The sequence below is a fragment of the Haemorhous mexicanus genome, chromosome 26 (assembly GCF_027477595.1).
Source record: "Haemorhous mexicanus isolate bHaeMex1 chromosome 26, bHaeMex1.pri, whole genome shotgun sequence".
NCBI lineage: Eukaryota > Metazoa > Chordata > Aves > Passeriformes > Fringillidae > Haemorhous > Haemorhous mexicanus.
This window is the reverse complement of record NC_082366.1, coordinates 2,409,469-2,421,684: the sequence shown is the minus strand read 5'-3', so window position 1 is coordinate 2,421,684 and position 12,216 is coordinate 2,409,469. Positions and strand designations below refer to the sequence as shown.

Genomic DNA, 12,216 nt, shown 5'->3' with positions numbered 1-12,216 from the left:
AAGTCAGAGTTTAAAAGCAAAACATAAATAGGAAATATAAATGCTTCCTTAAACCCATATTCGGGTTGTTTGTGAAAATCCCCAGCAGCTTTCACTGCTTTCCAACAGCGACTGAGAGATTTCAGGGGAAAAATAAGACATTACAGGTCACACTGCTATTTTCCAGGAGAAGGTGGAAGGGGAAATCCAAAACAACTCAGAGCACAAGGCTGAGGACCTTAGAGAGAAGTCTGCCTGGGGCAAACATCTCCTAACTGCTGTAATTACCGTGAAAGGTCATCAAGGACACCTCCCTGTGCATGCTAGAAAAATTCATGGGAGCATTTCGCGTGGTCAGCGCAGAGTTCTGACATCGAGCCACACGAGATGACATCAGCAAACAGGCATTCCCCTCGGAAAGAGCTGAGGACATGGAGCACCTTCCAACTCCTTGCTCTCTTGATTTTAAACACGACCATTAACAAGTCCGAAGCGACCAAAAAACGGCGATAAAAAGCGAAGGCTGCGCACGCATCGGCAGCAGTGAGGACAAAAGAGCTCAGTCTGCAGACATAATTGGATTTAAGAGCCAAATTTCTCCCGGGAGCTGGCTGCTGGGAGGTTCTCCTGTGTCCCATGATCCAGCAGGAGCTGGCTCCTGCCCACGGTGCCTATGGGGTGGCAGCCAGGTCCCGGCACGCAGCGGCTCCGCAGCTCCCGTCGCACGCCGACATCCACGCGCGGCTTTAGGGGAGCCTTAATGCAAGGCAGATGCAGAGAGAGGTTTGCAGGAATGTTTATGCTGAGGTGCTTCCCTCCCCAGCTCCCCAGCGAGGAGGGATAGGCTGCTGAGGAGAGAGGTCCCTCCACAGCCTCATCCCACAGCTGGAGCGGTGTCCCCTCTCCTGGGACACCCCAGGGACACTCCAAGCAAGGAATCCTTCAAACCCTGCCCTCCTCTCCACACAACATCTGGGACTGGCCACATCTGGCCACCTGGTTTCACCTGTGTCAGGCAGAATGATCATTTTGGGCCTGGACTGCTTCCTCCAGAGCCCCACATCTCACTTTCAGAGGTGGGGGAGAAAGCCTTTGACCCGTTGCGGGCCTTTGTGAGGACCAGCTGTTGGCATCTACCTCTCTTGGCAGGATGAGTGTACAGTCATTCAGGCTGGAAGGGATCCTCACAGCCCCATCTGCTCCAAATCCCTGCTCAAAGCAGCAGGAAACAAACCCAGCACGTCCCCTCTGCTCCTGCAGCCAAAGGCACAGGTGGGGGACACGTGAGGAGCAGGGAAGGATGCAAGAGGTCTCAACACAAGAAAAATCCTGCCCTGAGCACTGTGGAGAACAAATATCCTGGGTGAGAAGAGGCTGCTGAAACACAAATAGTCCTGCCTGAACACCTCAGCTCTAACCTCTTGCTCCAGACACAAAAAGCCCTGCCCAAAAAGCAGGTTTTAGCCCTCAGGTCCCATCCAAAGAAACACTCAGGCAAAGAACTGACCTGTATCTGCAAAAACAAGTATCCTTGGTGCTTTTTTTCCTAAACTTTACCCCCTCCTTCCCAGATCTGCTGGCCCTGCTGTGCACCTCACAAAGCAGAGCTATCCCAGCAAGAGCCCACCTGCTTCATTTACTCCACGGAGCCAAACTGGGAAGAGGTGGAACTGCTGCCTCAAAGGTGTCCCCACACCACACACTGGTGTCAAATAAAGAAAATTCTGCAAAGCCACTGTTTGACTGAGCAAATTTACCTGTTTCATACTTGGTGATACAGGAAGCAGAAAAACCCCTTCTCCAACTCAGACCAAACCTTTCCCTGTACTCATTGCCGGTGACAACCCTGCAGCACTGATGAGCTGTTCCTCCTCTGGCCTTTTTATTTCATTCCATAACACCAAAAGCAGAGCCAGGCCTGGAAATTAAACTGCACCCACCAGTTTCATTCATAAATTTGGCTGCACAACCACCAAGTCAGCTATTGTTGTTATTTCTCACAGTTTACCACCTCCAAGCCAAGGAGTATTGTTTTTATTGCTATTGTGAGAACAAGACCAGGGGAAAAAAATAATCTTATGCTTCCCTTTCCCTCCCAATCAAATATAATAGAGAAAAACAAAAAAAAACCTCAACAGGGCGGATGTTGGATCCTCAAGGATTTTTTTTTTTTTTGGAGCTATCTACGGGAGCTCAGCCTGGTGCTGCAGGTTTCTGAGTCTGAATTTTTATCAATGGGCTGCACTGGGTCCATTTGAAAAGCCAGCAGGTGTTCGAACAATGAAGCAGAGCTGCCTCTACATCTGGGCCACAAAAGTCATCGCCGTGTTTACAAGAAACAGGATAAGCAAGAAAACATCCTGCCACAGGCACTTAAAAAGCTGCAGCCCCTTGTTATTCTTTTTTTTTTTTTTCTTTTCTCACACTGGGCTGTTTATTTATAGCACGAGAAGTTGAACCAGGAGGAGGAAAAAAGAAGTGAGAGGTTTCTCACTCGTTTCCACGCAGGAGTGACGCACGTGTGACGTGGCCGGCGCTGGGCTTGTATTGTCCCTTCATCTCTGGGATCTCATTAACCCCTCAGCTCTGGCTGCAATTAATGAATGATCAGGACACAACCTGCTGGGTTTGCTTCATTGATGTGACTGTGTCAGTTAAACCTGACTCATTCAGGACACCCCAGAGGGAAACTGAGTCACCACGTACTGGAAATAACGTCCCTAAAGCCTAAACTCACAGAGATTATGGGGGAGGGATGAGGAAAACTCCTCATCCTCAGCACTTAAGATTGGATCCTGAGGGCCAACAAAGCAGGAGGCTCTTCCAGAGCTCAGAGAGGACATAGAGGAACTTCTTCCCTTGCACAGTGCACCAAGCACATCTGCAGAACCAAGGGCTGTCACCAAATTTCAGGTGCTGATGGCTTGTGGGTCCCCCACAGAACCACTGCTTCTGCAAGCTCTTTCTCATGACATTTTGCTCTGCTTGCTTTCAACTTTTAAGTTTTAAACAAAGCAGGACACATCCAATTTAGTAGCAAGATCAGTTTTTTAAAATCACATTCATTCAAATTCATTGAAGATGCACCAAAATGAAACCTCTAAAATGTTTCTCACCATCCTTAAGAACAGCTCGGGAAGCCCCAAGACATCTTTGCCTTCCAGACTAACACTTTGTGACTCAATTCATTCTTATGTCCAGCAAAATTAAGAATTCCCTTGCCTCATGTCCTCCCTTTAATAGATTCACTTCTGGAAACCTTCAAAACACACCAGTTAGAGCCCTCCTCAGAAACCTGGGGAAATGAGAGCTGAGCTGCTCAGCCTCTCGTGGAGTTTGACTTCCTTGCTTTTGAGCTGAGTCAAAGAGGATTAACTCAACAGGTGTTTTACTGAAGAGTGGGAGGGAAAACAAAACAAAACACAATGAAACAACTGCCTACGTGCACGAATAGCAGATGAATTCCTCCTCCTTTTCTGGGGAATGAACTGCTAAAGCAGATGGCAAACATCCCCTTCTCCTCCAGCCCTGAGTCACTCTTACTTCTGCCGTTAAACACTTCAAGCCCCAGAGCTCAAATGCTTCCCCTCAGTCAGGTCTGGAAGGGGATCTTGCTGATGCAGACTTGACCTCTGAAGGGTTGAGCTGCTTCCACTGCCCCTGACTCGTGGTCTTCTGCACCCTGGTCATGCTCAGAGACACCAGCTGGAGTACAAAGGACTTTCCAGCAGCCTCTGTGCCCTGTGCATGGAGTAGGATGGCTGAAGCCCAGACTGCTGCCCTGTAAATTCATGGAAACACCTCACAGCTCTTTTTTCATGAGCAGGAAGACCATCAAACAGCAGAGGGATAAATAGAGACCAGCATCTTCCTCCCTTTTGGGCCATGGAAAGCAAATTATAAGTTGCTGTTCTAATTTCTTACCAACCCAGGGCTCTCCAGCTGGTCCCACCAAGCCTCCTGTTGGCCACAGCATGAGACATGGGGGCTTGGGTCAGCTAACATCCCACTGCAGCTGGAGGGAACAGACAGCAGCTGAGGCTGTGTAGTGTTTGTGGAGAATTTCTTGAAGCTTTCAGTGATTAATGTGCGCACAAGCCAGTGTTAACAGCCAAACTTTGTCATTTTTCCACCAAAATCATGAGAAAAGCACATAAAGCACTTCAGATTGCTGATGGTGAGCCTGTAAAGTGAGGAAGTGGTCAGAGGCTCTGTATATCTTAGCAGAACTGAAAAGGGTCTGTCTAGAAGTGTCATTCCACAGGCCATTCTGAATATATCTTCACAAGAAATGCTACTTATTTCCAGTATTTGGGTTGCAGGATGATATAGAAGTGAACTTTGCCCCTATAAGTGACTAAAGCTTGACAGAGGGTTTGTGTGAATTTATTAAAAACTCCTGAGCCGAAGCCAAACATTCAAGCCAACCAATGTCCTAAAACGTCTGCTTACAAATTACTTGGATACTTGCCAGAAGCCCGAGTCTGGTCCCTTTTTCTGTTTCTTTCTCACCCAAAAAACATCTGGTGTGTGTTGCCAGTCTGTATTGACTGCTCTTTTGATGCTGTAGGCATCTTTAGGAACAGCATCCTATATAATTAAATAGCTGAGCACTGACGAACTGTTGTCAAGACAGAATAAAATCAATCCACTCCCTGTTGTGTCATAATGATACAGAGCTGGCACTGTTTGAACCAGCTTCTTTGGAAAGCTTTAATTTTATCAAACAACACTCTTTCAGGAGAGATGATTTGGGGTTTTGCTTTTTAACAAAGAGAGAAGTGGAGTGCAGCACACGGCACTTAATATCTGGCTGAGATTTAAAACGCATGCTCCTTATGAAGTGTGACATTTTATCCCTGAAGCCACAGGAACATTTCCCACATTTAAGTGATAGAGGGAAAATTCTTCAAATTAGATTTGAACTTTATACCTTCTAATTCTGCTGCAATCCTCCTCCTCCATGTACCACGCTCGGGCCTGATGAACACATTGTTATATCAAAGTCTAACAGACCTGAGTGCTGACAAATCCCCTTCACTTAGCCTGGAAGTAAGCAGCAAACCTCCTGGAGATCCAGGAGTCAGTGTTAACTGGGAAAAAATAGCCTGGAAGTAAGCAGCAAACCTCCTGGAGATCCAGGAGTCAGTGTTAACTGGAAAAAAATAGCCTGGAAGTAAGCAGTAAACCTCCTGGAGATCCAGGAGTCACTGTTAACTGGGACAAATAGCCTGGAAGTAAGCAGCAAACCTCCTGGAGATCCAGGAGTCACTGTTAACTGGGAAAAAATAGCCTGGAAGTAAGCAGCAAACCTCCTGGAGATCCAGGAGTCAGTGTTAACTGGGACAAATAGCCTGGAAGTAAGCAGCAAACCTCCTGGAGATCCAGGAGTCACTGTTAACTGGGACAAATAGCCTGGAAGTAAGCAGCAAACCTCCTGGAGTTCCAGGAGTCAATGTTAACTGGGACAAATAGCCTGGAAGTAAGCAGCAAACCTCCTGGAGATCCAGGAGTCAATGTTAACTGGGACAAATAGCCTGGAAGTAAGCAGCAAACCTCCTGGAGATCCAGGAGTCACTGTTAACTGGGAAAAAATAGCCTGGGAGTAAGCAGCAAACCTCCTGGAGATCCAGGAGTCACTGTTAACTGGGAAAAAATAGCCTGGAAGTAAGCAGCAAGCCTCCTGGAGATCCAGGAGTCACTGTTAACTGGGAAAAAATAGCCTGGAAGTAAGCAGCAAACCTCCTGGAGATCCAGGAGTCAATGTTAACTGGAAAAAATTGCCCAGCCACTGGTCACAAGACTGAATGGAGTGGTGAGTGCAGCCCAGCTGGCAGAAGCCACCCGTCCTGGGTGTCACTGTGAGCTGGAAGCCAGCATTTGAGGCCACAAGGGTGACCCCAGTCCCCAAGGTTTGTAAAGGGCCACCCAGAGTTCCTTTAAACACTTCTAGCCAAGCCTAAAGGAAAACCAAACATCCACCTGCAAGGAAGTCATGGTCTGAGGCAGGAGGCAATCCTACAAAGGTGGGCTGGGAGAGCTGGGGGTGTTCATTTGGAGAAGTTCCAGTTTAGAGCCCTAAAGAAGCTCCAAGAGATCTAAAAAGGGACTTTGGACAAGAGCCTGGAGTGCCAGGACAAGGTGGAATGGTTTTAAACTGAAAAAGGGCAGGATTACGTGGGATAACGGGAAGGAATTGTTCCTGTGAGGGTGGGGAGGCCCTGGCACAGGGTGCCCAGAGAAGCTGTGGCTGCACCTGGATCTCTGGGAAGTGTCCAAGGCCAGGTTGGACAGGGCTCAGAGCAGCCTGGGATTGTGTCAGGTTTCCCTGCCCATGGCAGGGGTGGGATGGGATGATCTTTGAGGTCCCTTCCAAACCAAACTAATCGGATTTTGGGATTCTGTGAAGCCCTCAGCAACAACTCCCCAGGCTTGCCCATCACAAGATCTTACTTCTCACTTTCCAGACTCAGAGGTTTGCTGTGCAACTCCGCTGCAACCAGGTCCCCATTTGGGGACAGCTGTCCTGCTGTAACTGCTGTCACAGCCAGCTCTCCCTTGTGGGAGAGCTCCTCTGTTGGGCCCTTCAGGATGAGAGGAATCCACAAGGATCATCAGGAACAACCCCTGGCCCTGCACACCCCAAAAATCCTATCCTGTGCCCAAGAGCCCCTTCAGAGGAAGCTGCAGACCCCAGTGAGGTCTGTCCTCTGTCTCCACCAGGTTGAACAATCCAAGTGCCCTCAGGTGCTCCTTCCCTATCTTCTGTCTCTCCTTTGAACACTCTCTAACAGCTTTAGATCTTATCTAAAGCTGCCCCCAGCACTGCAGGTGAGGCTGCCCCAGCCCAGAGCAGACAGGACAATGCAGGACAGGCCTGGCTGGCACTGCTGGGGTGATCCCCCAGGGCAGGGATGTCCCTCCTGGCTCCAGGCACTGCTGACTCAGATCCAACTGGCCATCGACCAGGACTTCAGATCCCTGCTGCTCTCTCACTCCCCAGTGTGTCCCTGCCTCCAGGGCTGCCCCATTCCATGTGCAGAATCCAGCACTCTTGTTTCACACAGCTGGTAGCTGCCCAGCCTCACAGAGCACGTGCCACACTGCACCCCAGGCTGTCACACCTGTCCCTGTGGCCACACAGCAAACACAATGCTGGACTCCCAAGTGCTGGCCCAAAGCTCAGCTCACCACGGGTGGAGGAGGAAGCCCTGACCCACAGCTTCTCCCTTTGCATCTCTCTGGGCCAGCAACACTCAGGAAACTCCCACTCCACCTTCCACCCTGTGCCACGAGGGACAGCCCAGACCTCTGGAAGTGCTTTGAAATACAAGTTGCAAAGGCAGAACATTATTCCCATTACATTGCCTGCTTTCCCTAAGCTCTACTCAATAACAGACAGGTGCACTAAGCTCTTTGCCATGGACCCACGTTGAGAGGAACAAGACCCTCCAGTTTTATGTTTTACCCCCTTTGTAAGCTCACAGCCACCTCTTAAGCTCATCATAAAAGATTTTTTTTTGAAAAATGATGGCACCTAGTTTCCAAGGCAGCAGGACTTTTAAGCCTGTGTTTGCAAGAGCCTGAGGAATTAGAGATGCCAAAAGGCACAGGCTGTACAAAACCCATCCCCTGTTCCTGCTGGATAGATCAAATAACACACTTGGAGTTTTTAATGCAACACGAGCTGGATGAGGAAGTGGCCAGTGATGGTGTACAAAAAAATGTACAATGAGTGGGATAACAACTACAAATCCCTTTAATCTCTGGTCTTACCTCGACATCTCAGACTGTTTGGAGCCTGCAGGAATTATTGGAGACGTGTGATTCCAGAATGGAAAGACTGAGATGCTTCACGGTGTTCCCTGACCATGAGTGGTCTGCTGGAGCTCAGCTGCAGTTCAGCCTGCAGTGATCACAGAATCACAGGATCATTTTGGTTGGAAAACACCTCCAAGATCATCAAGTCCAACCCATGACCAGTTCCCACCTTGTCACCTAGCCCCAAGCACTAAGTGCCATGTCCAGGAGATCCTTGGACACCTCCAGGGAAGAGGACCCCAATGCTGCATGGGCAGCCCCTTCCAAGGCCTGAGCACCCTTTCCATGAGATATTCCTGCTGGTGTCCAACCTAAACCTGCCCTGGCACAGCTTGAACCCATTTCCCTCCATCCTGTCCCTGTTCCCTGGAGCACAGCCCAACCTCAGCTGTCCCCTCCTGTCAGGAGTTGTGCAAAGCCACAAGGTCCCCCCTGAGCCTCCTTTTGTCCAGGCTGAGCTGTGGGGACATCACAGCCCAGGCAGACCTGTGTCCTCTCACTTCAAATTACTGAAAAGCTCAAGGAGTCAACTGGAACCCTGTTGGAAACCAGAACATCTCCCACTCCCTGCTTTCTCCATTTATAAATGTCTATTTTCTTAGGCTAAACCAATTACTTACTCTCAGTCATACACAGCTCCCATTTCAGCTCAAAACCAGGCTCCTTTCCCATGGAAAAAAAAATAAAAATCAACTCTCCTCATTTCATAATTAATTTTTCTGCATGACTTTTCCCAGCAACACAACTCATTTTTTTCCCCAAGTTCTCTATGAACTGATGAAAATGAAAATCCCCTCAGCCTCCCTGCACGCTCTCATGTACATCACTTCTTTGTAGCTTAATTTCCCATTTTTAAAAGGAAGACATTTGCTTTCCTCCAACTTTTTTTAGGAGGGGGAAGGTGGAGGAGGCAGGTGGGGAAGTGAGCAACGAGTATTATTTCATCATTAATACAATGACAATCTTGTGCACTGTGACACTGAGGTGCTAACAGAGAGCAATAAATCCAGATTAATAATTAACATCCACATCATATCAAACCATCTTGGTGCTCTCATTTCAACTGCTTCAGAAATCTTCCTACTTCTTTATTGCAAACACATGCAATAGGTCGATCACTCCTTAAAACCACACACGCTGATGGAGACAGCACTGCTGGGACTCTGTAGGTAAAACTTTTGGCTGAAAAAAAGCACAGTTTGGCATCAAAAGTGGCGTACAGATGCCAGCATCAATGGAAATAAAAATGCAAGGTTGCTATTTGGGTTGCAAAGACTGGAATATTTTATTAAAAAAGGAACAAAATACAAGTTACTTACTGCTATTGAGACCCTCCTGACCTGCACGTGGATGAGGATCAGGCACTGGAAGGAAGCAGACAAATTTCCCATGTTAATTTCAGCGTGAAGAACCACTTTGATATTAACATTGACACTTACAAGCTGATTTTACAGCATTTCCCAACCTCAGCATGAGGAAAATGCAACAAGTTCTCCTAAAAACCCCTCACTGATCCCATACACTTAAAGAAATGATGTGGTGGGCACAGTCATCATATGGCTTGAAAAATAATATCCTTAGATGCTTTTATTATGGTCTTCAAGATTCATGTTTTCAAGCTTTTCCTCCAAAACCAGGGAGGGCTAGAAACTTTATTTCAAAAACTTGATAGCCAAGAGTCTCACCTAATTATGTGAGCTGGGGCTTCAATGGGAGGAAAAAAAAAGGGGGGTGGGGTCGGGGGGGAGAAACAAAGAAAAGGAATGCAGGCATACAGAAATTTGTGGCAAAATAATATGATCACTGGCAAAACTTTACTCATTGTCCCAAACTTCTTGCTTTATTCCTTCTCACTGGCTCTGTGGATGAGTGCATTTTCCCCCAGAAATCTGTGCTGTAATCCTGTCCTCTAAACTGGTTTTTTAAGTCCTAAGGGAATGGAAGACCACTAGAAAGTGGCCTCAATAGGTGCCTGGGGAAAGAAATAAGAAGAAGAAAGAGGAAAAATGGAAATGCAACAGGGACAAGCCCTTGGTGGGGGAAGGAAATAACAGGGAAGGGGGGAAAGTAAAGAAAAAAACTAAGGAGGAAAGAGAAAAATATAGGAAAGGGGAAGAAAAGGGGGGGGGGAGTACAGGAAAGGGGTAGGAACATATAGGAAAGGGGAGAAAAGGGAAATATAGGAAAGGTGGGGAAAGGAAAAGTACATGACACAGGGGGGTGTAAGAAATCAGGGGTTAAGGAAAATAAAGGAAAGGGTAAAAGTGGGTGGGAAGGAAGATATAAGAAAGGGAATAAAAAAGAAAATAAAAGGAGGCAAAGAAAGGGGAGTGAGGTGAAAGCAATGGGGGGCTGGGAAGGAAACTCGCGAGGCAAAAACCAAAGCTAAGGGAGTGGGCGGTGTGATAGTGATAGCAACAAGGGACGGTTTTAAAGTAAAAAAAGGAGAGATTGAGATCAGATTCTGAGAAGAAATGATTGACTGTGAGGGTGGGCAGGCCCTGGCACAGGGTGCCCAGGGAAGCTGTGGCTTCTCCTGGATCCCTGGCAGTGTCCCAGGCCAGGCTGGACGGGGCTTGGAGCAGCCTGGGACAGTGGAAGGTGTCCTCGCCATGGCAGGGATTGGTACAGGATGGGCACTGAGGTCCTTTCCACCCCAAACCACCCCGTAACTCTGCGGGCAATAAAAGGGTGGAAAAAAGAAGGCGGAAAGCCCGGAGCTCCCTTGGCTCGGCGGAGAAGCCGCGGGCAGGGCTGGCCCCCCCCGGCCGTGTCCAAGGCAACGCCGCGGCCGCGGGCGGCTCGGCCGGGCCCGTGCCGGTGTCGGTGCCGGCCCAGCGGGACTCGGGCTCGGTACCCCGGGGCTCCAGGGACGTGTCGGTGTCGGTGCCGGCCCATCGGGACTCGGGCCCGGTGGCCCTCGCCCAAGGCTCCCTCTCGGTGCCGGTGCGGCTCTCGGTGCTCAGCATGTCCCAGGCGTGAGTACGCGGGGCGCGGGGCTGAGGGCGAGAATCGCCTCAGAGGGCTGAGACACGGCCCGGGGGCAGGCGGGCGGGTGCACCCGCAAAGCCACCGCGTCCTCACAGGAAAACCGGGCAAATGCTAAAATTATTGACTCAGACCCTTTGTGCAAAAGGTTCTTCTCTCTTTACAGTTCGTGAAAATCGCCTCAGAGGGCTGAGACACGGCCCGGGGGCAGGCGGGCGGGTGCACCCGCAAAGCCACCGCGTCCTCACAGGAAAACCGGGCAAATGCTAAAATTATTGACTCAGACCCTTTGTGCAAAAGGTTCTTCTCTCTTTGCAGTTCGTGAAAATCGTCTCAGAGGGCTGAGACACGGCCCGGGGGGAGGCGGGCGGGTGCACCCACAAAGCTACCTCGTCCTCAAGGAAAACCGGGCAAATATTAACATTATTCACTCAGACTCTTTGTGCAAAAGGTTCCTCTCTCTTTACTGTACGTGAGAATCCCCTCAGAGGGGTGAGGCACAGCCCAGGGGGAGACGGGCACACCCCACAAAGTGACCGTGTCCTCACAGGAAAACCGGGCAAATGTTAAAATTATTCACTCAGACCCCTTGTGCAAAAGGTTCCTCTCTCTTACAGCCCAATTGTGGCTTGTTTCCCCCCCATATTTTAGCACAGCACACAGCTTTACAAGTTTGTCTGCAAAAGCCAGACAGTGACAGCACTGGATCAAAGTGCCTGCAAAGAGCAGTGCTCATTGCCCCAGAAACATCACTCCAAGCCCAGCAAGTGTTATTAATATTATTGTTTTTATTATTACTATTATTATTGTGCTGCAGTGCTGGGAGCTAAACTGTGAGCTCCCAGAGTTGGAGGGATTCCATAATGTCATCCCTCAGTGCTGTATGCTGTTTCCAGCTCCAGCAGCACAGCCCAGTTTGTCGAGGCTCTTTTTCCCAATTCCAAGCTGGGTATGGCTTATTCAAGTTCAATGAATAATAGTGCATTAGAAAAAAAAAAAAATTAGAAAACACCTCGGGGTTGTTTTGCTACCTCCTTCTGCTCCTCTCCTTCACTCCCAAACCTGACCATATCCAAACTGCTGTCCCAGCAGGTTGTGAGCAAAGCCTTTCCTGGCATCTTTCCCATGGTCTCCCTCCTCTGGCATCAGTGGTACCAACCTCAAAGCCCACTGCTTCTTTTGCCCAGTATCCTATTTCCAAACTCACAGCTTTTTGCCAGGGAAAACTCCCTCAGATTCTAAAGCATCCTTACAAATTCAGAACCAGAGCAGCTCTCCTTGTCACCTTGGGTTTCATAGAGCTATTAAGGTTGGACCTTAATAGCAAAATCAACAAGTCCAACCTTCAACCAAAACATATCATTAAATGCCACATCTACTTCCAGGGATGGTGACTCCACTGTTCCCCTGGGCAGCCTGTTCTAATGC

General features: G+C 48.8%; 1 protein-coding gene across 1 annotated transcript in view; it reads left to right on the top strand.

Moving 5' to 3' along the window:
* Window positions 1-12,216, top strand: part of IQCA1 (IQ motif containing with AAA domain 1) — a 150,194-nt gene that overhangs the window by 33,438 nt on the left and 104,540 nt on the right. The window contains exon 3 of the mRNA XM_059868160.1: window positions 10,580-10,778. Coding sequence (XP_059724143.1) covers window positions 10,580-10,778 — 199 coding nt within the window. The remainder of the gene's footprint in view (window positions 1-10,579; window positions 10,779-12,216) is intronic.